The 26,820-nt window shown below is 41.6% G+C and overlaps 1 protein-coding gene across 1 annotated transcript; it reads right to left on the minus strand.

Annotated features, from left to right (window-relative positions):
• Positions 1 to 295: 295 nt before the first annotated feature.
• On the minus strand, positions 296 to 6,936 carry GALR2 (galanin receptor 2). Its single transcript, XM_083147957.1, has 2 exons — positions 5,481 to 6,936; positions 296 to 2,094 (listed from the first exon to the last, which is right to left on the minus strand). The coding sequence occupies exons 1-2, from the start codon at positions 5,822 to 5,824 to the stop codon at positions 1,317 to 1,319; spliced, it is 1,122 nt and encodes a 373-aa protein (XP_083004083.1). The 5' UTR covers positions 5,825 to 6,936; the 3' UTR covers positions 296 to 1,316.
• Between the last annotated feature and the right edge of the window lie 19,884 nt (positions 6,937 to 26,820).

A 26,820-nucleotide genomic window follows, 5' to 3' on the forward strand; every position in this document is an offset into this window, starting at 1 on the left:
AGATTGGCCCCTGTGTACACCCCATGAGCAGCGGCGTTGCTACGTTTTGGGCGCCCCCCCGCTGTTAGGGGGGGCGCCCCCCCCCGCCCATTCAAACCCCCCCAATCCCCCGCAGCCGTACCTTTCGCGCTGGTCCCAGCGGCTGCGTTCTTCTGCTGAGGACCACCACAAAATGGCCGCCCCCATACAGCAGACAGTTTCATAGAACTGTGTGCTATATGGGGGCGGCCATTTTGTGGTGGTCCTCAGCAGAAGAACGGAGCCGCCGGGACCAGCGAAATAGGTAAGCCTGCGGGGGATTGGGGGAAGGTGTAACTATAGCACCGCAGCCCCCGGCGCCCCCATATGCACAGCGCCCCCCCGCAGTGGCGGGGGCTGCGGTGCTATAGTTACGCCAGTGCCCATGAGACAGATTACTGAATGACTTGGTTACAAATATTTGATCATTATCACACATGCATAATTATAATTATACAATTCTAAACATGGCTGTAATTTTTACACACTAATTGTTACTGTATATGTGAGTGCTTCCGGTTCTGTAGAATAGCAATAGACAACTAGTTCTGAGAAATTTACAGATTTTAATTGATTGAAATATTTGTATAACTTCCTATTGTCCTGTGAAATCTGATCACCCATCCAGAGGATTCTAAGCGGTGTCAGGTCCTCAAGATAAATACACCAGTAACTGTGCAACCGAACCATCTAACACTTGGTGGTTTTCCCTATATAAAAACACTTACGTTTGGATCAGTGCATTAAAATCATATAAAAAAAAAAAAAAAAAAACAGTTGTCTATCAAACAACAACAAAAATAAATTGTCAGGTTACAAATTTATAGTCTTTTGGTTTCCTTACAGATAAAAAGTGATCTATGAGTAAAGTGGATATCAGTTTTGCAGCAAGTAAATGCATGTACCATCTCTTCATGCTATTCCTATTTATTTGGTTAGCTCTGTCTGTTCAATAGTGGTTCAGTCTCCAGCTCCAGACCGCAAAGATCCAAATACAACCTCAGACTCCAATGTTGTTTTATTGTTGTTCAAAAGCATCTTGTAGCATTTGTTGGCATAGATGGTGCTAATATTTTTTTACTTGTATCTTGGACTAACAGATCCTTTAAATTGTGGCTCCTTTATTAGTTCTTGAAATATGTAAGGAACAACTGTCCATAAGGTTTTTTTCTGATTGCTGATTAATTGAAGACTTGAGTCTATATAAGTTCATGTTCATATACCTGTATATGGTCTGAAATAGAATCCAGGAGGTTAAGGAGGAAAAGCTTTGAAGGATAGTCTCCTGATTTCATTTACTATGTAACATTAAATGTGATGAATGCTGGACCCCTTTTATCTCCAACTCCCTTTGCATCTTCCCATGGGCTTCCAGGATCTTGACAGCAGGCAGAGCAGTGCAAGGGACCCTCACTTAGTTGGGTCACATCCGTGCATGCCATTTCCAATGTGCTGACTCCTGTGTGGGCTGTAGGCACCACATGGATCTTGTTGGCTGATCTCTGGCGCAGCAGCAGGCAGCGACAAATCTTCCGGAAACCCTTTCGGAAGTGTTTAGAAACCAAGGCATACACCACTGGATTAACACAAGAGTTGGAATAAGACGCAAGGTGTGAGAGGATACGCAGGGCATATGTAAAGTTATTAAGTGGAAAATCTCCAAACCAGACACAGAGAATGAACAGATGGTGTGGAAGCCAACATAAGCAGAACAATACAGCAACTATGATGATCATACGTGTCACCCTCCTTTTGGCCCTCTTTGACTCAGACATGTCGTCAATGGGATCTACAGATGTCCAGAGGTATCGGATGGTACGAGCGTAAGTTAGAATAAGAATGAGCACAGGAATGACATAGCTAAAGACAAAAGTACAAAGGTCCATAGTCTTCCGATGGGAGATTTCCCAGACAGGGTGGCAGACCGTCAAGTTATCCATCTGAAACTCCTGATAGTAGCTAAGATAAGGTCCAGAGAAGATCAAGGACAGGCTCCAGATGAGGGTAATAGCCATGAGAGCATTCTTGGGAGTGCGTAATTCCCGAGAACGCAATGGATAACGTATAGCAAGGTATCTAAAGAGACAGGAAAAATATCATTAAGCTCTCACTATTATAATTAGGAAATATTTCTCGCAACCTTGATTTCTGCAAAGTATTAGCTGTTAAGAAGACTTAAATTTTACTATGAACACTATCCACCCTTTCTTGTTATGTTGGAGAGCTTACTGGTGTTAGTTTTTTGCTGAGTACACATTAGACAACATTCTGCTGGATGTGGCAACTGACGATATGTTTTGCAAGATTGCACAGTGTGTATGCACTATATCGTTTGTCTGGGAGTTCAAGGAAAATTGTTGATGACATTGCATCATTTGCAAGTTGTCTAATGTGTACACACCTTGACACTATAAAAAAATCTGTTACTTATATGTTAGTTGGGCGCTCACTAAGCTATTTGCTTAGTTTTACATGTCCCCTTGCTCACCACGCTTTGGGCTCGGTGGCTCGCTGGACTCGCTACACTATATAAAATCAACTCCACGCGGACATGGATAGTGGGGGTATGAGCGTACTAACTATAGTGGGCGCCCAACTAACATATAAGTACCAAAAAGCTTAAGTCATCAGAATATTAAAAGAATATTAAAAGGTATTAAACAAAATAGGTATATGATTAATGTGTATATATGATGTATTTTTAATAAGCGTTCACAGAAAAAACAGGACTTCCTCCTACAAAGGTAATTTGATTTCAATGTGTATCACTACCCACCTAATGCTAAAATACTTTTACATCTGACTGATGTAGTAAAAGCAATTAAAATAACTTTATAGTGCATACCGAAATCAGAAGGAACATCAAATGGTATGGGGTCGTTAGGTCGACAGTGTCTAGGTGTTTAGGTCATTAGGTGAACCACTATTGGTCGACAGCCAGTAGGTCGACACATGAAAAAGGTTGACATGAATTAGGTTGACATGGTCAAAATGTTGACTTGACAAAGGTCCACATGATTGTTTTCAAATCTTTCTTTAAAAAAAAAAAAAGACTTGTTCATACTTCATACCATCCCAGTGGACGTGGAGTGGGAATATATTAATGTGCCAAGCACAGCGAGGTGCCCTGCCCGAAGCATGGTGAGCGTAGTGAGCCATGCAAGGGACGTTCTAAAAAATAGACAAAAAAATATCAGATGTCAACCTTTTCATGTGGACCATTTGCATGTCAACCTTTTTCCTGTGTGGACCTACTGCCCGTTGACCAATAGTGGTCAACCTAATGACTGTTGACCTAAAACTGGTCAGCCTAAGGATCCATAACCCATCAAACGGAATAGGTACATCTGTCAGACCAGACTTAGGTCTACAGTCATTAGGTTTACCCCGGAAAGTCGACTGGCCCCAAGGTCGACAGGGTTAAAGGTCGACATGGGTCAAGGTCGACATGACTTAAGGTCGACATGGGCCACGGTGGACATGGGTATAGGTCGACATGAGTTTTTCACTGTTTTTTTTACCCGAATGTCGACACAGTTGGAGTTGAACCGCAGCCCCTTACATCGCTCGCGATGCTTCGGGCACGGTGCCTCGCTACGCTCGGCACACTATTTTATTCTCCCACCACGCCCTAGTGGATGGTAGGGCATGAAATACCGCCTGTCGGCACATGTCGGCTCAAAAAACAGTGAAAAACTCATGACGACCTATTGACTGTCGACCTAAACCCATGTCGACCTTGGCCCAAGTCGACCTTGACCCATGTCGACCTTTAACCCTGTCGACCTTGGGGTCAGTCGACCTTCCGGGGTCGACCTAATGACTGTCGACCTAAGTGTGGTCTGACAGATGACCGTTTCCCCATCAAACAGCCTTATGAAATGGAGCACGTGATCTCTAGATACATCCTTCAAGACCTGCAAAGTTGATGACATCTGACATAGATATCGGCTTTGAATTACTTTCAAAATCTTGAGATTTGTCAGAACCTTATATAATAAAGTGCCCTGATAGCCTTAATGCATTAAAGATGTAAAAGTGATCTATATAGGTATATAAAAAATAGGATTTTTTTAGTAAGGAAATCAGCCTTAATTAAATGCATTTATCTCCTAAAATAGTATGCAATATTTGCAGAATTAACAATACACATAGATATTGTGGAGATTTGTTTGAATCTGTATAATATATATGCTTATTGTAATAACTCTATTATCTGAGAATAAACCTGTGATCTGTCAAATAATGATAAAACTGTCTGATCCCAAAGTCATTGTGGGGTAGTACGGATGGTGTAATGGTTAGCATAACTGGCTCACAGCGCTGAGGTCATGGGTTAGATTCCCACCATGGCTCTAACTGTGCAGAGTTTGTATATTCTCCCCGTACTTGCGTGGGTTTCCTCCGTGTACTCCGGTTTTCCTTTTACTGGTAGGCTAATTGGCTCCCAACAAAATTTACCCTAGTATGTCTGTGTGCGTGTACATGTGGTAGGGAATATAGATTGTAAGCTCCAAATATTCTCTGTAAAGCGCTGTGTAATATGTATGCGCTATATAAGAAACTGCTAATAAATAAATAAATAATTGTGCTAGTGCTGACACATATACTGTAGCTGATAGTGTATTAGCAATGTACATGCATGCAGAGTACAAAGTCGTTTATCAATAATTAAATGTTTCAATCATTTAACTGCTCAAAATAAATTTGCAAAACTAACCATAAACCATTGTATGTGCGGATTGGGTTCTTTTACTGGTGATTTTTTATTTTGTTTAAAAAGTTTTTAAGTTTTCTACATCAAGTACAAATGAAAGTCTAGATTTAAATGGATTTAAATCAAATTTAGGGCTGTATTTATGAATTATATTAAAACCTATACAAACTAATATAAATAGCTATATTAGTATGGTGTTCTATTTAACACATACATACATACATTATTCTTTATTTGTTCCAACATCAAGCTAAAATCACTAATTTTAGATTTCAAAGGCAAACAAAATTATATTTTATAAGAAGGTCTTTTAAGACTTTCCAATCTAGCAAATAATGCTGCTTGAAGATATATAACCTCTGAAATGCAAAAGAAATGCATATATATACACAAATGGGTATGTTATCACTTGGGACAATGGAATTTTGTGTCATTCTCAATTACATGCCTTAACTTGCATTAAAAATGCAAAATTCAAATACCAGTCTTGTAAAGATACTGTATAACTTCATTTTCTTGTGCGTTTACCTGGTATGTCTAAGGCAATCTTAATTGTTTCAGGGGTGTTTAAGCTGAGAATTCAGCTGACAACATTTTGTTTTGTTAGGCAGAAAAAGACTCATCAGTTAGGGACACCTGCATCTCTAATACAGAATGATCTATATACTGTACAATCATGGTTTATCACTATTACTTATACATGACATATGTGGAATATCATTTCTATATCAAGAGGTATTCTTACCTGTCCAGGGACACAGTGGTGAGAGTGAAGCTGGAGGCATGCATTGTGAGGAATATGAAAAAGTGTACGGCTTTGCACATGAAAGAACCAAAGACCCAGCTGTCAAGAGTGTATATGGTGGCTTGAAAGGGTACACAGAATATGATGAAGCAGAGGTCTGCTACCCCTAAATTTAAAATGAAGAGATTGGTGGTGTTGTTTATCTTGCCATTCCTCAACAGGACTGCCAGAACCAGACTGTTGCCCACTGTGCCAACTAGGAAAATTAGTGCGTACAGCACTGGGATGAGTACAGACTCAGGATGATAGCTGTCTGAAGATGACATCTGGATGGTAACATTCATTTTAACTGTCTCTATTCTGTACACCTAAATTCACTAGTGTGTTATTCTATTTCTCGTAACAGGCTAGAGCCTAGGCTGATCAATAAATGCTTTTAACCTTCAATAGGCAAACCTTTTGGTGTGATCAGATGCAGATCACTGTAAGTAGTACTTGATTAATTATGGTCACTACACAGCAGTTTGTATATTAATACACCAGTAGCAGTATATCATAAACATTTGATTATCAATAGAAGACACTGATAATCGGCAGCAAAGTCTTTTGAATTGCAAAACCCAAATTCTGGTTAGTTTGAGACCAGGCTGATGTATCAGATTGCTATAAGTGACATAATTCCATAGCTATTTCATTCCTGAGATTTATTGATGGCTGACAGGAGTAACTAAAACAAAGATCCAAAAATCACTTTGGGAATTTGTTGAAAACCATGAATGTTTTCAAAGGCTATATAGAACAATAATAAAGTTATAGCTTAGAAAGCTGCTTCCCAGTCTGTTATGTTCCTGGTCCAATAAACAAAATGCTATTTTGTTCCAAATTCTTGTATCCTGTTGAGACTGCCTTGGATTCCTCTGAATTCTAAAATGAATCTGTAGGGAGCATATTGTGCTTTATCTGGGATGTGCAGGATCTGGGCATCTCTCCTCTCCGAGTTTCATGTTCTCTGTTAGTGTCTGAGTGCGAACCACCCATCGTCATAGTTTTACAAGCTCATTCTAGAAAACTTATGCACTGGTAAGGTGCTTTTGATGGATAATAGAGACAAATAAGCACAGACAGGATGAGGAACGTCTCTCGCTTAACTCCCCCTCCCCTTTTGTACTGCTTGGTGATGTGTGTGTTGCGAATATTTCTGAGAACAAATAGATCAGAAGCATCCCGTTTCCGTGGAGATAAAAAAAAGGTTAAAAAAAAAATAGTGATGGTGTCCATAGTAACTAAACCCCCTGGTCTATTCATTAAGCAGACGTCAGCCACTTGCAGGGGAAGCGTGTCTTGACTGTGGGGCTATTAAATTAGCAAAACTTAGAGAAGTGGCTCCCAGTTGTAAGCCAGACATGCACACTAGGTTCATAAGATGTTTTGTTAATTTTATGCAGTTACATTTATTTAACTCTATGTTGCAGGTTTGCAAAACATCAGTGCTTGTCTGTTCTTCGCGTATAGAAAAGAATCCCAAATACATTTTCCTGTTTATTTCAATACATATGGTTTTATTTAATAAGGCAAAAACCAAACTTAGTAATACAGGTTTAGATTTCTTGGTGCCTACAGTAATATAGGTTTAGATTTCTTGGTGCCTATTCTTATTCTATCCATGTAGATTAACATCTGCTTGCACTTGGAGTTTGCTGTGACAAGGGGCCATATGTACTAAGCTTGAAAAGTGATACAATTGTGAGTTATAAGTACCAGCCAATCAGCTTCTAACTGTCTTATTACAGGCTGTGTTTAAAATGACAGGAGCTGATTGGTTGGTAGATTATCATTGTCCATTTTATCACTTTTCAAGGCTTAGTACGCCTCACCCGTTATCACTACCTCGTTTCTATTGTGCATAATGTTTATCCCTTAATTTTTCAAGAATCGTAAAATATATTTTCACAAAATTTAGTTTCAGCACCATAACACTTTATGACCACATTATAATTATGGGATCATTATTAAAAATTATACTATTAAAAAAAAAGTTCCTGCATAGACTGTATTGAAATGGTGGATGTGATTTAAATCCATGGGCCATATATAATAGGGTGTGACAATCAGAAAGTGAGAAATTTTGTGAGTGTTTTCCGATTGTTTTTAAAGCAGCAATCATTTACACTGAAAAGCCAGGTTGATTTTGCCATGTAATTGATTGCCGCGTTAAAAAAATGAGATAACTCCCTAAATCTCTGACTTTCCTATTCTCATACCCTATTACATTTGGCCCCCAATGTCCAATTAAATGTAGGAAAATTAAGTCATTCAATCAGAGGTGCCATATGTACAGTATATATGATTTATTTAAGACATGCATATCCAAACTATGGCCCTCCAGCAATTGTGAAACTACAAGTTTCATCATGCCTTGCCACAGTTTTGCTATTAGAGAATGTTAGAACTATGGCAAGGCATGCTGGGATGTGTAGTTTCACAACAGCTGGAGGGCCACAATTTGGACATGCCTGATTTAAGGTATGAAACTGATCATTGTAGTTGTAAAGCTTCATTGCCACTTAAAGTGGTGATTGTTTTTGTTCACCAATTTAAAATGGTTGTGGTATGTGTGTATCATGGTGTGAGTGTGTGTGTGTTTGTCATTACAAATCATAATCTGAAATCTCCATTACGTGAATTCTGGTTGGTCCTTCCAATTAATACTATATTCTTCAGTGTCACACTGTCCCAGTGCTGGACTGGAGCTGTAAGAAAAACTGAGGATCACCGGGAAATGATGCATGGAACAACTGGTGGGGTGGATTGGAATGGTTAATTACCCACTTTCCCTCCTTGCAAACAGATTGCTCTTTATAAAGCCGGACATAAAAGAATGGAGGTCTAAAGAAAACCAATTGTCACCTCCACACCTATAAGGACTATTTTTTTGTGAAACTAAGTCTGTTAAACCAGAGCTTCAATTTTGTTTTCCATCTTCTTCTCCACAGGGAATGCTACAGAAGGAAAAGGTTATAACTGATTCATATACCATGCCCAACAAGATACAAATTGGTAGCTTGACACCCTAACTGGTGCTTAACCCATGAGTACGAACAGGTGGGAATTGTCCTCCACTTTTGCTATACATAAAAAAATGCAGCAATGAGTTGTGAGTCTTTCAAACCACGAGGCACCTTAGTAACTACTTTCTGTTGATCACATGTGATCATCTGACAATAAAAATCAACATTGTGCATCCAAATATTACTTGTCAACACAAAACATACTATTAATACACATACTGTTTAGACAACCAAAATTAGCAAGTGCATTTTCATGTGCTGTTCATTTTGAAAACTGTGGGTCAGATGTAGGGCCTGATTCAGCTTCAGTTGGAACACCAAAACTACAAATGAACCCACTAGCATGTGGGGGGCCGTCCAGCACAGGGCAAGGCTGTCCCTCCCAGCAATGAGGGGATTGTTTCTCATAAGGGACACATGCTAGTTTTGAGGGGGTCAGATGGTCCCTTTTTTTCAGATGGGTGTGGCCATGTTTTCGGAATTTGTCCATGCTCCTTTAGTATCCATCGGGCTCGTCCTATGCCTTAAAGGCTCTGAACAAAGATGTTGCTTCAAGATCAGGAGTAGCAGTTCCAGAGAGGACTGCTCTACAATTACTAGACAACAAGCCCCATTGGCAGTACATGCCCACAACTGCTACATGCAATTTCTCCCTTTACCGAAATGCAGAGCATGATAATGCATGTAAAAATATTCTATGCCACCATACTCATTTGCAGCAAAAATAATTTTTATTGGATTGTAAGAATAATTCTTTGGAAACAATGATGGACATACATTATTTTTATTGTAGCTTCTGTCCAGCATTTATAGAAGTGTACCTCTTATGCAGATGCTAATTATTGAATTGTTGAATAAACTGCATTTTTTTCATTTAAACAATAGATTTACATACATGCACGTCCTGCAGTTTGGTCTGGAACCTTAACCTGCTGAGACGTATTCCTGAGGTGTATATCCTATTTCCCTCAGAATTTGGTGATTTTACCCATACTTTCTATAAGGACATCTATGGAAATTGATGCAGGCTTGCATCCCTTTACCAGGATCTTCAAAGGATCCATTTTATGAGGCATTTAACTTAATCTCTACCTGTATTCTGTATGCATTTGGAATATTACCCCTGAAGAAGTCATTTTACGACGAAACGCGTTGGGTCCGTTTCCTTGCATATGTAGAACTGAATTTATTGAATACTCACAGATGAAAATGCATTTTTATATTGTATTTTATGAAAAATTTTAATAAAACTGTTGATCAGTGATTTGAAAAAATTGTAAATTTGGTTCCTTACATTGGATGTTGGTGGTGGAAGTCAATCTAGGGGCGCACTTTGTTTTCTGCTATCCATTTTTCTCACCTTTACCTCCCTTGCTAACAGGGAGGAATAACTTAGTTGCTGCCCACTAAATTACCAGTACAGCGCATTGAAGGGGTACTCTTTTTCTTGTAATATATATATATATATATATATATATATATATATATATAGACGAAAAAAAGGACACACTCTCCAGGTTTTTTTAAATGCAAGATAAAATCAGCTGTGTATTTGATAAATCATCAGGAATAAAGTATCATGGTATACTCAACGTTACGTAGCGTTTCAGTCCATCTAGGGACCTTCATCAGGAGCTGATCAACATGGGCATCCAATAGTAAGGCACAGCATAGACCACACAGCAGGTTCCTACAGCCTGCTGTGTGGTCTATGCTGTGCCTTACTATTGGATGCCCATGTTGATCAGCTCCTGATGAAGGTCCCTAGATGGACTGAAACGCTACGTAACGTTGAGTATACCATGATACTTTATTCCTGATGATTTATCAAATACACAGCTGATTTTATCTTGCATTTAAAAAAACCTGGAGAGTGCGTCCTTTTTTTTCGTCTATACATACGAATTTGCTTGCCAATTCTGGATGACACCCTAGGAGTTACATTATGGTGGATGGAGTGCGATCTTGTACTACACAATATATATATATATATATATATATATATATATATATAAAATTAAAGTTCAACAGTATTAATAGTAATAATGTACCTGTACAGCTACAAACCGAATTTAATTACAAAACACATCTTGATTGAAACAAAAATACTGTACCTGCCATATTTTTCCTTTAACCAAATGGACTGTGTTTATTTCTACAGTATGGTAGACTATAAGTTTCTTTGATCATACACAGTAGTAAATAACAGATAGTTCTCATACGGTAGTATCTAATGGAGGTATAATCATTATGGGCTGTATAAGCAGAGCACTTACAAAAAGTATGAAAACATCCTGTGCCTGGCCATCCACTAGCAGTACCAAACATAATCCACAGTAGAATCTGAAAAACAAGGTCTGTCTCTCTCCTGAGTTGACCTAATTTTATGCTAGCCACATGCCGAATATTCACAGATGACATTTTAAAGCTGGAGTAAGGGATACAGATCTCTCAGGATACAGATCCCCATGTAATACTAGTTACGTACACTGTGGAACACAAAGAGGCTGATGGTGACATGGCGAATTGTACATTCAGAAAGGAATCGGCACATAAGAATAAAGTTTGCAGAGTACATTGCAAGGTACATCAGGAAATGCACTAGAAGCAGGGCCTTATTAAAGGGGGTGCCAGAGTCACTTAAAACAGGTGTGTCCCAATGGAGGAGGGTTGATTATATTAGACGGGCACACCTCCCAATATGACCTATTCCAGGACAAAATGCACTGTCCCTGAATTTCCCTGACAATATATAATATGGGGGAAATTTACTAAGATGGAATGTGTATGAATGGTCGGTCGTATTTCACACATGGATTCATTTACTAAGGATGAAATGTATATGAGTTGTGTTTTTTCTGTTTGTAGTGTTCATTCCAGCACCCGTCATCTTTGAAAACCCATGCAGTTCCTCTTCCCTGCCTGGGGTGTCGCTGTCTGCTGTGGTGTTTCTAGCACAGGTCTGGTTTGCATATCAGTGCTGATATACAGACCACACTGTGCTAGAAACACTACAGTAGACAGCGACAACCCAGGCAGGGAAGAGGAACTGCATGGGTTTTCAAAGATGGCGGGTGCTAGAATGAACACTAGGTTTGTATTTTTCAGAGGTTCTTAAAAATAGGAATGAATACACCATCGATAGAATATGGCATTCCCCATTCATTTCAATGGTATCGACACATTTACTATCATTCGTACCGTAATTCACCAGTGAATACGAATGTCAAATAGAACATGTTTTTCATTTGCATTTTACTGAAGCCTGCATGGATTAGTCAGATCCGTGCAGGCTTCTCAGTGTAAAACAATGAATAAATAAATTTATTTAAAAAACTGCAAATTTTTTACCCCATACATCACTAGTAGTTTTTCCACATATGGAGGACAAGGATATCCCCTTCAGAAGTGTTTATTAACCCTTGTTTAATGACGGTTCGTAAACTGTGGATGATATTGCGTCATACTTTTCATTTTGACATTCTGCTACACAAGAAACCTCAACCACTTTCTGCCTGGTCTGTTATACATGGGGCCACATATAGGACTCGTGCTATTGACCCACCTAGGTGAAATGAAACAATCTTCAACATAATTTTACATACAATAGAATTCTGATGCTGCTTTTTGCATGTAAATACAACATGTCTGTCACAGGGGGCGTTTGGGTTAGGCGGAGGGGCTAGGTTTTGGCAGGGTTAGGCTACAGGGGGAGGGTTAGACTGTAGGATGGGATTGTTAATATTGGGCAGAGGGAAGGTATGTTTCCTTACAGGACCTCGCTTGTCTTTCCATCTATTGGGATGCCGGCATGTGTATTCTGATCACCGGCATCCCATCCTCCAGTCATCCATATGTATTCCAACAGAATTAACAAACATTTCACAGTTAATAACATTTTCCTGCACAATGCTCTACAAAGCATACTGTGCAACAATGTCCTGTTCTCCATTCTACTTCCCAAACATCAGTACCACAATTTCCATAAAGGAAAGACCTGGATTTAATATGTGCAGAGGGCTCTCCAGATTGCCCATAATGCCCAAACAGTCTGTTATATGCTCTGATATTATCTACACATCAGAGGATGCAAAGTTATCAAATACAGGTACATCACCGATCCAGCGCCCTTGGTTCCAGCACTTTTATCCATTTATGCATTGATTATCCATTTAGCCAGATTATTGGTGGTACATACAGTGGTACCCTGATAGCTTTCCCTCCCACCCCCCACTGCCTAAACCCTAACCTCTGACAACCGAACAATTCTGACCCACAGCCTACCTGAGCTTTCTCTCAGCCTAATCCCTAAACAGAGATCAATGCCCATGGTAGTAGTGCCCTTTACACATATAATAATGCCCACGCTAGTAGTGCCCCATACACATAAAGTACTTCCCACAGCAGTAGCGCCCCTTACATATAGAGTAATGCCCACAGTAGTAGTGCCCTTTACACATAGAATAATTCCCACAATAGTAGCGCCCCTTACACATAGAATAAAGCCCATGGTAGTAGCTCCCCTTAAACATATAGTAATGCCCATAGTAGTAGCACCCATTACACACACATACAGGCAGGGTCACATAGGCACATACATATAGGAATTGTCAGGACCAAAACAGATAGAATGAGACACCTATTATATCAGTAGTGTGCAGCTCCCTTCTATTCCATGGGCAGGTGTCCAAAGCCCCCCACCCCTTTGCATTAGAGGAACATGTCCTGGACTCCACTAATCCAGGCTCAGCACATGATCACCTAACCCAGGGGTGGCCAGACTTTTGAAACCCGGGATCTACTTTTTGAACACTTATTTACAAGGGTACTTTGCTAAATAAACCCCTCCAAATGCAATATGTCTCTTACACATTATGCAACGCAGAATGAGACAAACTTCGCATTACAGTATGCCAAACGGAATGTGCCCAAAATTCACATTATGACACAGGGTTATAAAACAACATCTCATTCAACTGGAATCAACAGAGACCCTGTCCCTGTCATGTACACCACCCCCCACCATACCAACCACATTACATGCTTTAATATTAAATCTGGCCGCAGCTACCGTTCATCCTTCCCTACCCCACCATAACCAGCACATTATAAAAAAAAGTCAGTCTCAACCCTGCCTCCGCTGCTCAGCTCTCCCGCCTCCTCCACCCATTTTTGGCACCAGATGAAAGCTCCTCAGTCCTGCACTGTGCCAGTGCGTGGGTGCGCAGTGACGTCTCCCGTGCACCCGCGCAATGCACTGCAGTACTACAAAGCTGAAGTACTACAAAGATTGGTTGTCTACAGTAAACTTGCATGGGGTAAAGAGAAGACACAGGGAAACATACACTTAAAAGACAGAAGGAGCAGGCAAGTACAGCTTACTTACATGTTGTCTCATCCTAGCACATCATTAAAATCAGCCCAGAAAGTCAGAAAATGTTCAGGTTGTGATGATTTAGAGTCTGATATATGAATTAAAGCAAAAGTTTGAAGAGAAGAAGTAAGAAATATATTAACTCTGACCCCAAACAGCTGGACAATTAAGCAGACTGCAGAACAATTCAACGTCAAAATACATGGTAACACAATCACAAGAAAACGTAAAAAAAAAAAACCATGGTATACTGGCAGAACCTGATACATATAGATGGAAATCCCTTCCTGTACACATCGTTCATCAGCTATAGCACTTTTACGAAGATGATGAACATTCTCAGATGTGCCCTGGAAAGAGTTTGTGTCTGTAAAAGTTCCAGGAGAAAAAAAGAATTTACAAACAGAAAAGACTACTCATATTTACCTTAAAGAGCTTTCTCTTGCTTTTAAAGACCGTTTTCCAGACAATCAAGTTGAATTGTCTAAGTTTTGTTCCTTACGACCTACGTGGTGTGTTACTGCTACTACAAGAGGCAAGTGTTCTGTGTGTGTGTCTGCAAAACTTACCAAAACTTTAAATTATTGGCTTCTGCATTACCATTAAAGATGTACTTTAAAGACCTAGCAGAAATGTTTGTTTGTTCTTCAGGGGCAGATTGATTAAGCTTGGTGAAGTGATAAAGTGTCTGGTTTTTATCACCGGCCAATCAGCTCCTAACTGTGAAGTTACAGGCTTGGTTTAAAAAATGACAGGTAGAAAATGATCGGCCGGTGATAAAGACCAGACACTTTATCACTTCACCAAGCTTAATAAATCTACCCCTCAGTCCCAAAAACTTGTATGTTTCATCGATGTCACAAATGCCCAGGGCTGAAAGCACTTTAGAAAGTAGTTGAAAAACATTTTCATGATAGTGACATCATGGATGATGAGGAGACATTTGTTTATAAGCAGTGGGTTCATACATTATTCACCAAAGTAAATTGGTTACATTAATTGGTACTGCATATGTGCATGCAGCAACCTGTTCGCTGTGAGCGGAGGACGGGGGGCACGGGGGGGGGGCGTCCCATTAGCATAAGGGAATGCCCAGCATTTCATGGGCGATACCATAAAAACGCTGGGCGTTCTCATGGCAATAGGCCGATGACGCGGGTGCGGGCAGCTGACATCACCGGATGTCAGCTGCCTGCCCACTTCCCTCAGAATGTGCATGCAGATCTAAGGGTGCTCTCGACCATCGAATGATCTGGATGTTCTCCCGTCTGGCGGTGAATGGATGTTTATGTAAAACATACATTCGCATCCAGTGCGAACGTACACGCCTTGCAAATGGTGGGCCGGCGTACTACCATTGGCAAGGCGGGATCTGGTTGACTCGCAAGGATACGAATTCGCATCCAAGCGAATCAACCAGAATAACCCCCTAAGTACTTACAAATAGAGCCGGTATGTCCTTATATTCACTGATGCCTCCCAAGTTCAATGTAATTTTTTTTTTCCAAAACATTTTTTCTTTATTTTCCAACAATAATCAATTAACAACAAGAAATTGAATGTATAGCATATTTCACATACATTGTCCTGTCGTATCTTTCCAAGCATGCCAATAAAACTTTATGCTTTGAACAACTTGAGATTTTGCTTTTCTCTTTCTTGTATTATTATTACATACATAACAAACAAACTATAACCCCCAACTCTACCCCCCTCTTACCCTCCCCCCCTCCCCTCTCCAGTCAGGTCTTGGGTTCAAACTAAGTGTTGCTTAACGATCTGGTGAGATACCAAGTGGTGCCTTCATATAGAGAATAAATACTCTGCTGGGATTCACCATCCAGTGTGTCAATGTACACTCCCCATTTGTGCATGAACTTTTTAACTCCTTGTTCTACATGTGGGATTGTGGCCCGCCTATCTAGATGTAAAAGGTTTATTAGGGACGTTTTGACCGAGTGAAGGAATGGGGGAGAAGACACTGTCCAATTCCTTAGTATAGTTTTCCTAGCCACTGTTACTACTATTGTTAGAAAAGGAATAAGAGCCGTTTTGCGGCCCTGTAGGTTCCAGTTAGCGAAATTTGCACATAACATGGCCAAGGGATCTTTGGTCAATTTTAAGTGGCATATTTCATTTATGAATCTCATTACTTTGTCCCAAAATTTCCTTATGCGTCCACAATCCCACATACAATGATAAAAATCCGCTCCTGAGCCCTTGCATTTCAGGCATCTCCCCGTTTCCCCGGGGGCGTAATGTCTCCTCTGAGCTTGGGATATGTATGCCCTGTGTAGAGTCTTAATGTGGACTTCTTGCATCTGGGCTGAACGGAGTATTTTCAACGTTTTTTCCATGGGTTTTAGGAATATGTCAATCTCAGTCACCCCCGGTATGTCTCGTTGCCAGTGTGCTATGGCATCAGTCCAGATCTTCTCCGGTTGTACCGGGAGAAGGTCTGTATAGATATATCTGAGTCTGAAAGGCCCAGTTGAGCTTAGTACAAATATTGACTTTAGGGCATCTGGGTGTTCAGGATTTACCATGGGGGGTGGCAGCGATTGAATGTAATGCCTAACCTGAAAATATAAAAACATATCCCTATTTGGGATTGAGTACTTATCCTTAATATCCTGGAATGACATTACTCTGCCTCCCGGATCAAACACATCTTTTATAGTCAATATTCCCTTTTCTTTCCATCTGCGATATCCTGCCGTGTTCATTCCCGCAGGGAATGCTGGATTACCCATTAATGGTATAAACTTAGTAACCGTGTGTCTTCTTCCCAGTTTTTTATTTACCTGGGTCCACATCCCGAAGGTATCATTAAATAATATATTTTGCAAAATCATCGCAGGGATGTCCTTTCGTGGTAAATGCAGCAGCGCCGCCAACGAGTATGGCTCCACCAATTCCTCCTCTGAAGCCCTATGCGTGTAGGATTGACCATTATGTAACCAATCTAGAGCATATCTTAGGAACACCGCCTGAGTGAATGCTACTATATTTGGGATTCCCAACCCTCCCTCTGCCTTTTTTATAAATGTTTTATACCTGGCCATTCTTGGTTTCTTTCCCTGCCATAGAAACTTGAAAAAACTAGTATTCAGTTTAGCTATATCTTTTTTGGTTAATTTTATGGGTAACATTTGTATGCAATATGACAGCTTCGGGAATATTATGGATTGTAAGGCTGCTGCCCTCCCCATCATAGATAATGGTAGATTATTCCAGTTCTCCAGCATGGCGACAACTTTGTCCACTATAGGGGTAAAATTTAGTTGATATAATTTAGTTAAATCTCCTGGTATGTTAATGCCTAAATATTTAATTGAGTCCCTTGTGACCTTAAATTTATCTAATGTTGGGGAGCCTTCCCACATCTCATCTATTCCCCCTACCCTTAGGACCTCGGACTTGCCCACGTTAATCCTGTAGCCCGCAAATGAGCCAAACGCTGTGACCAAATCTAGAATAGTTGGCAACGAATTTCTCAGGTCTGAGACAAACAAAAGCATATCGTCGGCAAAAAGACATATCTTCATTGTTGTGGTTCCCACCTCTATTCCTCTGTAGCCCTGGCTATCGCGCAGTGCAACCGCCAGTGGCTCCAGGGCTAAAGCAAACAGTAGGGGGGACAGGGGGCATCCCTGTCTGGTACCCCTCTGTATCTCAAATGGTTCAGAGACGTATCCGTTACAGGCTACTTGGGTCCGCGGGTGCCAGTATAAACCTCTAATTAGATCTACAAAAGGAATCGGGAATCCATATCTAGTTAAACATTCAAATAAATGATCCCAGGTGACCAGGTCAAAGGCCTTCTCCGCATCCATAGACACAATTGCCCGGCCACCTGGGCTGCCTGTCCCCTTTCCATGTTGGATCACTGCTAAGACCTTACGGACGTTTACTACTGAGTGCCTCCCACAAATGAACCCAGTTTGGTCTGGGTCCACTATCTGTGGTAGGATGAATTTCAGCCTCTCCGCTATAATTTTAGTCAATAACTTGTAGTCAACATTTAATAGGGAGATCGGCCTGTAAGCTCCAGGATCTTCCTTGTCCCTTCCCGGTTTGGGTATCACCTTGACAATAGCAGAGTTGAAATACAATGGCACCCGCGCACCCTGTACTATGGTGTTAAATACCTTTCTCAATGTTTCCCCAATTCTTGGGGCCAGGATCTTATAAAATTCCCCCGAGAAGCCATCCGGCCCTGGGGCTTTTAAAGGTTTCAGCATGCCTATGGCTTGTTTGACCTCTTCATCCGTGATAGGGGCTACTATGTTTTCCTTTTGCAAGTCCGAGATCCCAGGCAACTTTACCTTTTCCCAGAACTCTTTCTTTGTGGCCTGATCAATATGATCTTGACTATATAGTTGGGTATAAAACTTGTTAAAGATTTCTAAAATTTCTGTTCCTTTATGGGCTATGCCTCCCCCAGGAGTCTTTAGAGAGGCCACCGCGGCCGAAGTTCTAGTTCCCCTAAATAAATTAGACAGGTATCTCCCTGTTTTGTTGCCATGCGTGTAGAACTGGAATGTGGAGTTAGACATGCACTTTGTGGCCTCCACTGCTAAGAGTGAGTCATAATGAGCTTTAGCCTTAACATAATTCTGTTTATGTTCCTCAGAGGCCTGTGTTTTGTAGTGTGCGAAGGTCATGGTTAGTTCCTCCTGTGCTTTTTGAATAAGAGTTGTTCTGTCTCTACGATATTTGCCAACAAAAGACATTATCTCCCCTCTTAAAACTGCCTTTGCCGTCTGCCATAGTAACAATGGGTCTGAATCTTGGTTTGCATTGTTGTGTATATACTCCTCCCATTTTGCCTCTAACATGTTGCGGAACTTGATGGATGTGGACAGGTACGCTGGGAATCGCCATTGACGGTGTGTTCCCGTATCAACCGATGTGGCTATGTCACACCAAATCAAGGAGTGGTCTGACAAACATATTGATTCTATACCAGCATCCAAAATGTCCGACATCATGGAAGAGGAGGTCAGCAAGTAGTCTATACGGGACAATGTACCGTGTGCGGCTGAGAGACACGTATAATCCCTGTCTGTAGGGTACAGTAATCTCCAGCAATCCATTAAATGCAGTTGTTCTGTAATAAATTTAATATTTATTGCTGGTTGTGAAGGGGGCCTTCTCGGGCATGACGACCTATCCATAAGTGGGTTAGCCACCATATTAAAATCACCTCCCAGAATCAGTCTTGAATCCGAGTGTGCATAAAGTTTAGACATTAATTTGCGGTAGAACTGCTTTGAGGAGGAATTGGGAGCATATAAGTTGCAAATGACATAATGTTCCTTGTTTACTTGCATTTTCACTATGATCACCCTGCCCTCTGGGTCCACGTATACCGTGGAGATCTGTGCATTTAATGCGGCTTTGACTAATATAATAACTCCTCTTGCTTTAGATCCATAGGAGGCTGAAGCTGCTACAACATAGCCCATCGATCCCAATTTTGCGTGTTCTGTGTCGGTGAGGTGGGTCTCCTGCAATAAGGCCACATCTGCCTTTTGTTTTTTAAGATACAATAGTATTTTTTTACGTTTTATAGGAGAGTTCACCCCACCGACATTCCACGAGCATACTCTCATAGCTGCCATCTCATCCCAATTCTAGTATATCACTGTAAGATTGCCCCAAGACCTGTATCCCTTCCCTCCTGCCCCCCCTCCCTTCCCTCCCCCAACATCCCCAACCCCTACAAAACAAAGTAAAACATAAACTGGTAACCCCGACCCCATTCCTAGGGTCATAACTACACACAAAGATTCGGAGAAAACTTTTCTCCTCGGCAATATCTTGCCTGTCTTCGGACTTCCGGGAAAGAAAGCTCCTTTCAGAGCACATCAGTTCTGCTATTAGCGTCCCGGACAAACGACAAGGGTCGGCACCCCAATATTCATTCTAAGTAAACTTAAATCTCTACACATAAGTCCATGTGTCCCTCTTTCAGGTTTTGTTGTGTGGACCCTGCAAAACCAATCAGAATTGTATCACCTGACTTTTTCATATATCTTGCGGTTTTTTCCCGCTGCATGAGTCTTTCCAATTATTTGTATTTCTGAACCCTAATTACCGGTCCTCCACCATTTAGTGGTTATACATAGTCTCAGTATTTCTAGCAGTAGCTCTGTTTATTCTCTTGTTGGGCTATCTCTCTCTCTGGCTCTCAAATACGCTTGTGCATCTCCCGGTGTAGAAAAATCTTTAAAGTTGCCGTCCTCAAACAGCCGCAATCTGGCCGGGTACATTAGCGCGAATTTCCTGTTGTCTCGTATCAACTGGGTGCAGATCACTGAGAACTCCCGTCTGGCCCTGGTGACCTCAGCTGAGTAGTCCTGGAATAGATGTAACTTATGTGTTTCCCACGTCAGGCCCTTCACTTTGCGGGAAGCTGCCCACATCAGTTCTTTATGTAGATAGTTTAGTGTCCTGAAAATTACCACTCTGGGTCTATTACCAGCTCCTTCCTTCTCTGGGCCCAAGCGGTGTGCCCTCTCAATAACCATGTCGCTGCAGTCAGTGGTCACATCTAGCAATTCAGGCAAAGTATTCCTTATGAAGTGTTGCAATGCCTGTCCCCTTACTGACTCCGGGAGCCCCACCAGCCTCAAGTTATTCCTTCTTGACCTATTTTCCAGGTCATCTAATTTATTAGTCATCATGTGACAGGATTTTTGTAATGCTTCATTATGTGCTTTTAATTCTTGCACTTCATGGAATACCGTCCCTATTTGTGATTCATTTTGGGATACACGCTGGGTAAGCTGAGATAAGTGTCCTTTGAGCTCCTCTATAGAGGACTTAAATGTGGCTGCCTGCTGCTGAAACATGGGAGTGATAGTGTCTCTTATTGCTCTTACCATCTCCTGGTATGAGGCTGCAGACTGCTGTCCTGTGTTCTCCGCACAATCCTGGTTTGGTGTGGGGGTGAGAGGGCTGCTGATGTGGGTGTCCGTCTGCTGCGAATGAAGTGCAGGCATCTGAGGGCTGGATGGGTCCGCGCGCCCCGCTCTGGGCGTCTTAGCTGCTGCGGCCGCCATCTTGATTTTTGGCTGGATCGTGTTTCGTTGCTGCTGGCGTCCTGGCATTAGTGACAGGTATTTCTCCATACAGCGGGGACTTTCTCCGGAGGTATGGGGACACTGTCCCTCGTGTGCGACCGCTCAGCGGTGATCCTGGGGTGCCGTCCCGATCACCGTCCACGGAGCTGCTGCGACTTGCGGCTCACTACATGCCCGCCGGAACCGGAACAAGTTCAATGTAATTAAAGTGTATTCTGATGGAATCTTCTTTAATTATATTATCTGAAAATACAATGGTGTCTTCTTCCCTATTTTTAAGGCAATAGTGAGGAAAACACCAAAACAGAGAGATAAACGTGGTGCAGAGGCAGGCCTTAGGTTGACAGGATAATTAGGTCAACACAAGCATTAGGTCAACATGGGGAAGGTCGACAGTCAAAAGGTCAACATGGTTTTTCTCGTTTTTTCCCCTTAATGTTGAGACAGTTGAGATGGACACTGTATCGGTGCACCACTGCACTCGCCATGCTTGCGTGCCTTACTACGCTGACACAGGGGCAGATGTATTAAGCCTTAACAAGAGATAAATGCAAGTGTGATAAGTAGAGATAAACGTCCAGCCAATCACCTGCTAACTGCCATGATACAGCCTGTGTTTGAAAAAAGTCAGTAAGGAGCTGATTGGCTGGACGTTTATCTCTCCTTATCACACTTGCATTTATCTCTTGTTAAGGCTTAATACATCTGCCCCACAGTATTTTATTCTCCTTCCTTGCCCTAGTGGATGGTAGGGCAGGAAATTCCACCTGTCAGCTCAAAAAAAGTGAAAAACCTATGTTGATCTTTTGACTGTCGACCTTATGCTTGTGTCAACCTAAGGACCCTGTCAACCTAGACCCATGTTGACCTTTTGAGGGTGTCGACTTTCAGTGGTCGACCTAAGGAATGTCAACCTAGTGACCATTGACCATATATAAAAGGCTAAAATGCCCTATTTGAGGTAAAGTATCGCCAGTGACCACTATGATGGACCAAACTAATCCTCAACACAAAGTGAAACCAAAATTATATGTTTCAAACTTGCTGAATATGGAAAGAGGGAGCTGTGAAGACGGAGATTGGAGGTAGGAGCAGATAGGGACCAAGCTATCATTTTGACAGGAATTTAACTAGTATATTAATAATAATGTAAGGCGGGAACATGAAGGCATTGCTGAAATTCTTGAAATAAAGATGGAACAGAATTGCCTTTGATATCAATAAAATGGTATATGCCGCGTTTGCAAAACTGAGCTGCCATGGAGATATCACAATCTTGCTAAAAATCAGAATGTTCCCAAATTGGGGACAGAGGTAATGGATAGATAGAAAGATTATAAGCAGTACATGAATTATCCCATAGTTTAAGAGTAAAATTGACTGTCGGTCTCGAATAGGCTTGATGCTGCTCTACTTTACTTGATAGTTATTTTTTCTGGCCATTTTGAGAGTATAATCAAACACCCACAAATGTGATGCTCCAGATACTCATCTCGCTAGGAAGGCCAGTTTTTATAGCCTCCCTAATGAGCAAACCCATTTTCTGCTGTGCTAACATAATTGCACAAGGGTTTTCAAATCATCCATTAGTCTTCAAACGTGAATAGCAAACACAATGTACCATTAGAACACTGGAGTGATGGTTGCTGGAAATGGGCCTCTGTACACCTACTGTATGTGTTGCCTTAAAAAGGTTTACAAGCTAAAGACAATGATATTGAAACTTCCCACTGCTGTCTACAACCATGTTAAAACAGCAGATGTTCATAATAAAGTATTTATTTTCAATATGAATGAGTTAGGGATAAGGGGACTTTGTGTCCAGCGGGTGAGAGCTGATTAGTGAGTTAATATGTAGCAGTTTAAGCATCTGGCAACAGAATAAATGAAAGGACTCAAACTCAGTAAAAGGATAATTTCAGCCAAAAGGACACTGATCCTGTTATACACATTAGCTGCCTGTATGAATGAAATATATAATTTCTGTAGAACGGTTACTTCACTGATGATGACTGAGTGTTCACTGATTGTAGTTAGAGTAGGCATGTCCAAATTATGGCCCTCCATCTGTTGTGAAACTACAATTCCCATCACGCCTTGCCACAGTTTTGCTATTAGGGAATGCTAAAACTATGGCAAGGCATGCTGGGATGTGTCATCTCACAACAGCTGGAGGGCCACAGTTTGGACATGCCTGCCTTAAAGCAAAGGTGGCCATACTTTTGGAGTTAGCCATACTTTTAGGGATCTACTCTGAAAGCTAAAGAACTTTTGTGATCTATCAGGTTGGCAAATTTGTGCATGCAAGAAAAAGGGCCAATGACATAAAGAAAAGAATGGACCCATGTCCTAATCCCAGGAGTGACCCCATCATTTGCGGTATCAATGGGGTATTATACTTCTATAGACCCGGGTCACTGTGCTGTGTGAAAGGGCCATTTTGAAAAACACCAGGTACATCAAACGGCAATCCGACCTGGGTAAAAAGAAGGGTTCTACCTGGGTTGGACCCAGGTTGCTGGGCAGTGTGAACGAATAACACGGGTCGAGCGATCCAGGTCCTGTTTACCTCTATGGAGGCAGCAGTGTCTCCTTAGTGCTGCCTCCTCCCCCGCCTGACACACCGCCGTACTCCCTGGGGTGCAATACGACATTTGCACTGACTGGAACTCACAGCGACCCGCGGTGCACAGTTGGGAACCACTCGCCTAGGGGCATCCCAAGCCTTGGGCCTGCCTAATTTAACAGCAGTGTTATGTGCGAAATGAGAGACATGGGACCAAGACACACTAGTGGGAATTACAATTCCTCTGACTCAGGTGGTGGAAGCCTATGCCCGGTAATCTCTGATGTCCTGTAGCTTGAACCAGGGAGGGGGAAGATCAGTGTGAACACTGGAGCAGGTAGTGTGGGCATTTGGTGCTCTGTCTCGTCTTCCCCTGCACTCTCCAGCAGCATACCTCCCAACATGACCCTCTCCAGCCACTATGTCTGCCTATAAAAATATCAACAATGTCTCAGAGGATCCTTGTTATACTTAATGCAGGTGGCTGCTGTGGAACCTCTAAGACCTCAACTCCATACTTTCCCTTCCCTATTTTGCTGCCCCCTCCTCCATGTACTCTGTTGTGGGTAGCAAAGGGAGGTCTCCAGGGAAAGGGCAGACTTGGCCACCTTCACAAGAGTGGGCTGGGAGGACCATCCAATTTTTGGGAGCCTCCCTGCCATTCCACAATGTTAGGCAAGGATGCCTTAAGAGGTTGGAAAGTGGATATTGGTGGCAGTATGGGTGGGGGTGGGGGCAATAAGTTGAAGGTTTGCCATGGGTGTTGAGAATCCTTACACCAGCCCTGATAATAACAATTTACTACACCCCTTAGCAACTCTTTGAGTTACAGGAATAATCCTGAATATAGCTCAGTTTGCAATAAAGGGTAAATAATTGATTAAAAGTTTCGGTACAAAGTAACGGACTTGCAGCAAGAAACATCGTATTAAAAGACAAGACCAGAGACAATGTAATAATTTTGCATCTGGTTCCCCACAATGATATTTGGCATGTTTAATTAAAGGTGGGATTGTGAAAAGTCTCACATCATACCTTAATATTGGCACATGCAGCCGCCCCATGCTAGGTTGAAGATATCCTTTTGAAACAGGCTTCCCCTCCCTGCACGGAATCGGTACATCAGTCAGAATGAACTTAGGTCTACAGTCATTAGGTCGACCCCATTAGGTCGACTGGCAGGAAGGTCGACCTGATTTAAGGTCGACATGGGCCAAGGTCGACATGACTTAAGGTCGAATTTGCATAAAGGTCGACATGAGGAAGGTCGACTGGTCATAAGGTCGACATGGGTTTTTAACTGTTTTTTTTTAGCCGAATGTCGACACAGTCGACATGGACACAGTTGGCAATGATAATCGGACCCTCGCATCGCTCGCAATGCTTCGGGCACGGTGGCTCGCTTCGCTCGCCACAGCTTTAATAACCTCCTCCACGCCCTAGTGGATGGTAGGGCATGAAATACCGCCTGTCGGCACATGTCGGCTCAAAAAACAGTGAAAAACCCCATGTCGACCTTATGACCAGTCGACCTTCCTCATGTCGACCTTTATGCAAATTCGACCTTAAGTCATGTCGACCTTGGCCCATGTCGACCTTCCTGCCAGTCGACCTAGTGGGGTCGACCTAATGACTGTAGACCTAAGTTCATTCTAATAGATGACCGCTTTCCTCGGTTCAGTTTCCACAGAAAGACAGATCTTGCATATATGTACAAAGAGAATAAGGGCCTGATTCTGTTTCACTCACAAAAGCAAATTCTCTCTCTAATGGCCAAAACTATGTGCACTGCAGGGGGGAGCACAGCTCGCCATAAGCATTGAATACACCCCTTTCTGTGAACTGTGTAGAATGACAGTAACTGAAAAAAGGATAATAAAAATAATTAACTGTATATAGTAAAATGTATTTGGTAATTTAAGGTATGTTAAAAATTAACCCCTTAAAATCACAAAGGAGTTTGAATCCTTCTATCAATCATTATATAATGAATCTTCCAATGCCTCTTCTACCATGCTTAATGAGATTTGCTAATTTCTTTTTGTAAGCCCCGTAGGTCCTTTGTCGGAATATAAACCAGAATGGTTTGCATCAGATAAAGTATTCTTGAAAGGATATTAATTTTGACCGTAGCCATTCTACCAAATTAAGAAATGATTTGCTTACGCCAAGTCTTTAGATCTGAGATAATGGAAGTAAATAGTTTGGGAAAGTTTTCTTTATATTGGGAATTATAGGAATCAGTGATGAAGATGCCAGATTTTTTGGGGGGCGCCCATGCCGGCCCCTACATGACACTATCGCCAATTACCCATGCCCTACATGACACTATCGCCAAATTTGAAGAGATTTAGGGCCAGATTCTCTAAGCTTCAAAAGTGATAAAATGGAGAGTGATAAACAGCCAGCCAATCAGCTCCTGTCTGACATTTTGCAAACACAGCCTGTGACATGGCAGGTAGGAGCTGATTGGTTGGTTGTTTATCACTTTCCATTTTATCACTTTTGAAGCTTAGAGAATCTGGCCCATGGTCCCCATGGTTTGCCCATTCTGACAATCCCTCTCCTGGGACCTGAGGCGCTACATAAAACTGGATCAAGCCTTATTCCTAACATAACAATTGTGTTTCAGACTTAATTCTACTTCCCATGTGCCTTAGCTCAGTGGTCCCTCCTTTTTTTCTATGTGTTCCTCACCCTCCACTTCCTTTGCCTCTATTTCCTATTCTTATTCACTTTTCTATTTTTCTTCCCCTTCTTATTGTTCTTTTACTATCACATGGTTTATGTTTTACAATTTAACTATTAAATGTTAAAACTGCATTGCTTCTTTGGATGTTCAGGTTGTAGACTAACATTATTTCTGGACATCTATGTATTGTACTTCTTGATCTGTATGGCTACGCACAAAGCTCTGCAATAAAATTTACTTTAAAAAAATTAATTAATTAACCCCTCGAGTGGTGGGTTTTGCTGGGGCAGGACAAACCTACCAGGGCAGGTTTGACCTGCCCCAGCAAAACCATACTTTAGAAAACTAGTTTCAGGGAGATTATAGTTGGTAGAATTTTGCATTTCTATTAAGGGGACGTGCCATGCTCCACCCAAAGGGTGTGGCTAGTTCCATATATGGAGAGATTGTCAAAAGTGATTGTGAACGTGGCACCTATATCTTGATAAAGGTCGAGTTAAAACGTAGCTTTTAATTCCAATTATTTAAAATAATAGCTCAAAAATGAAA

The sequence above is a fragment of the Crinia signifera genome, chromosome 6, assembly GCF_055691185.1.
Source record: "Crinia signifera chromosome 6, ASM5569118v1, whole genome shotgun sequence".
In the NCBI taxonomy this organism is placed as follows: domain Eukaryota; kingdom Metazoa; phylum Chordata; class Amphibia; order Anura; family Myobatrachidae; genus Crinia; species Crinia signifera.

Coding starts and splice junctions, on each gene's coding strand:
- GALR2 (XM_083147957.1), bottom strand. CDS start 5,824: ATGAATGTTACCATCCAGATGTCATCTTCAGACAGCTATCATCCTGAG. Junction 2,095..5,480: donor ACCACTGTGTCCCTGGACAG/GTAAGAATACCT, acceptor CTGTCTCTTTAG/ATACCTTGCTATACGTTATC.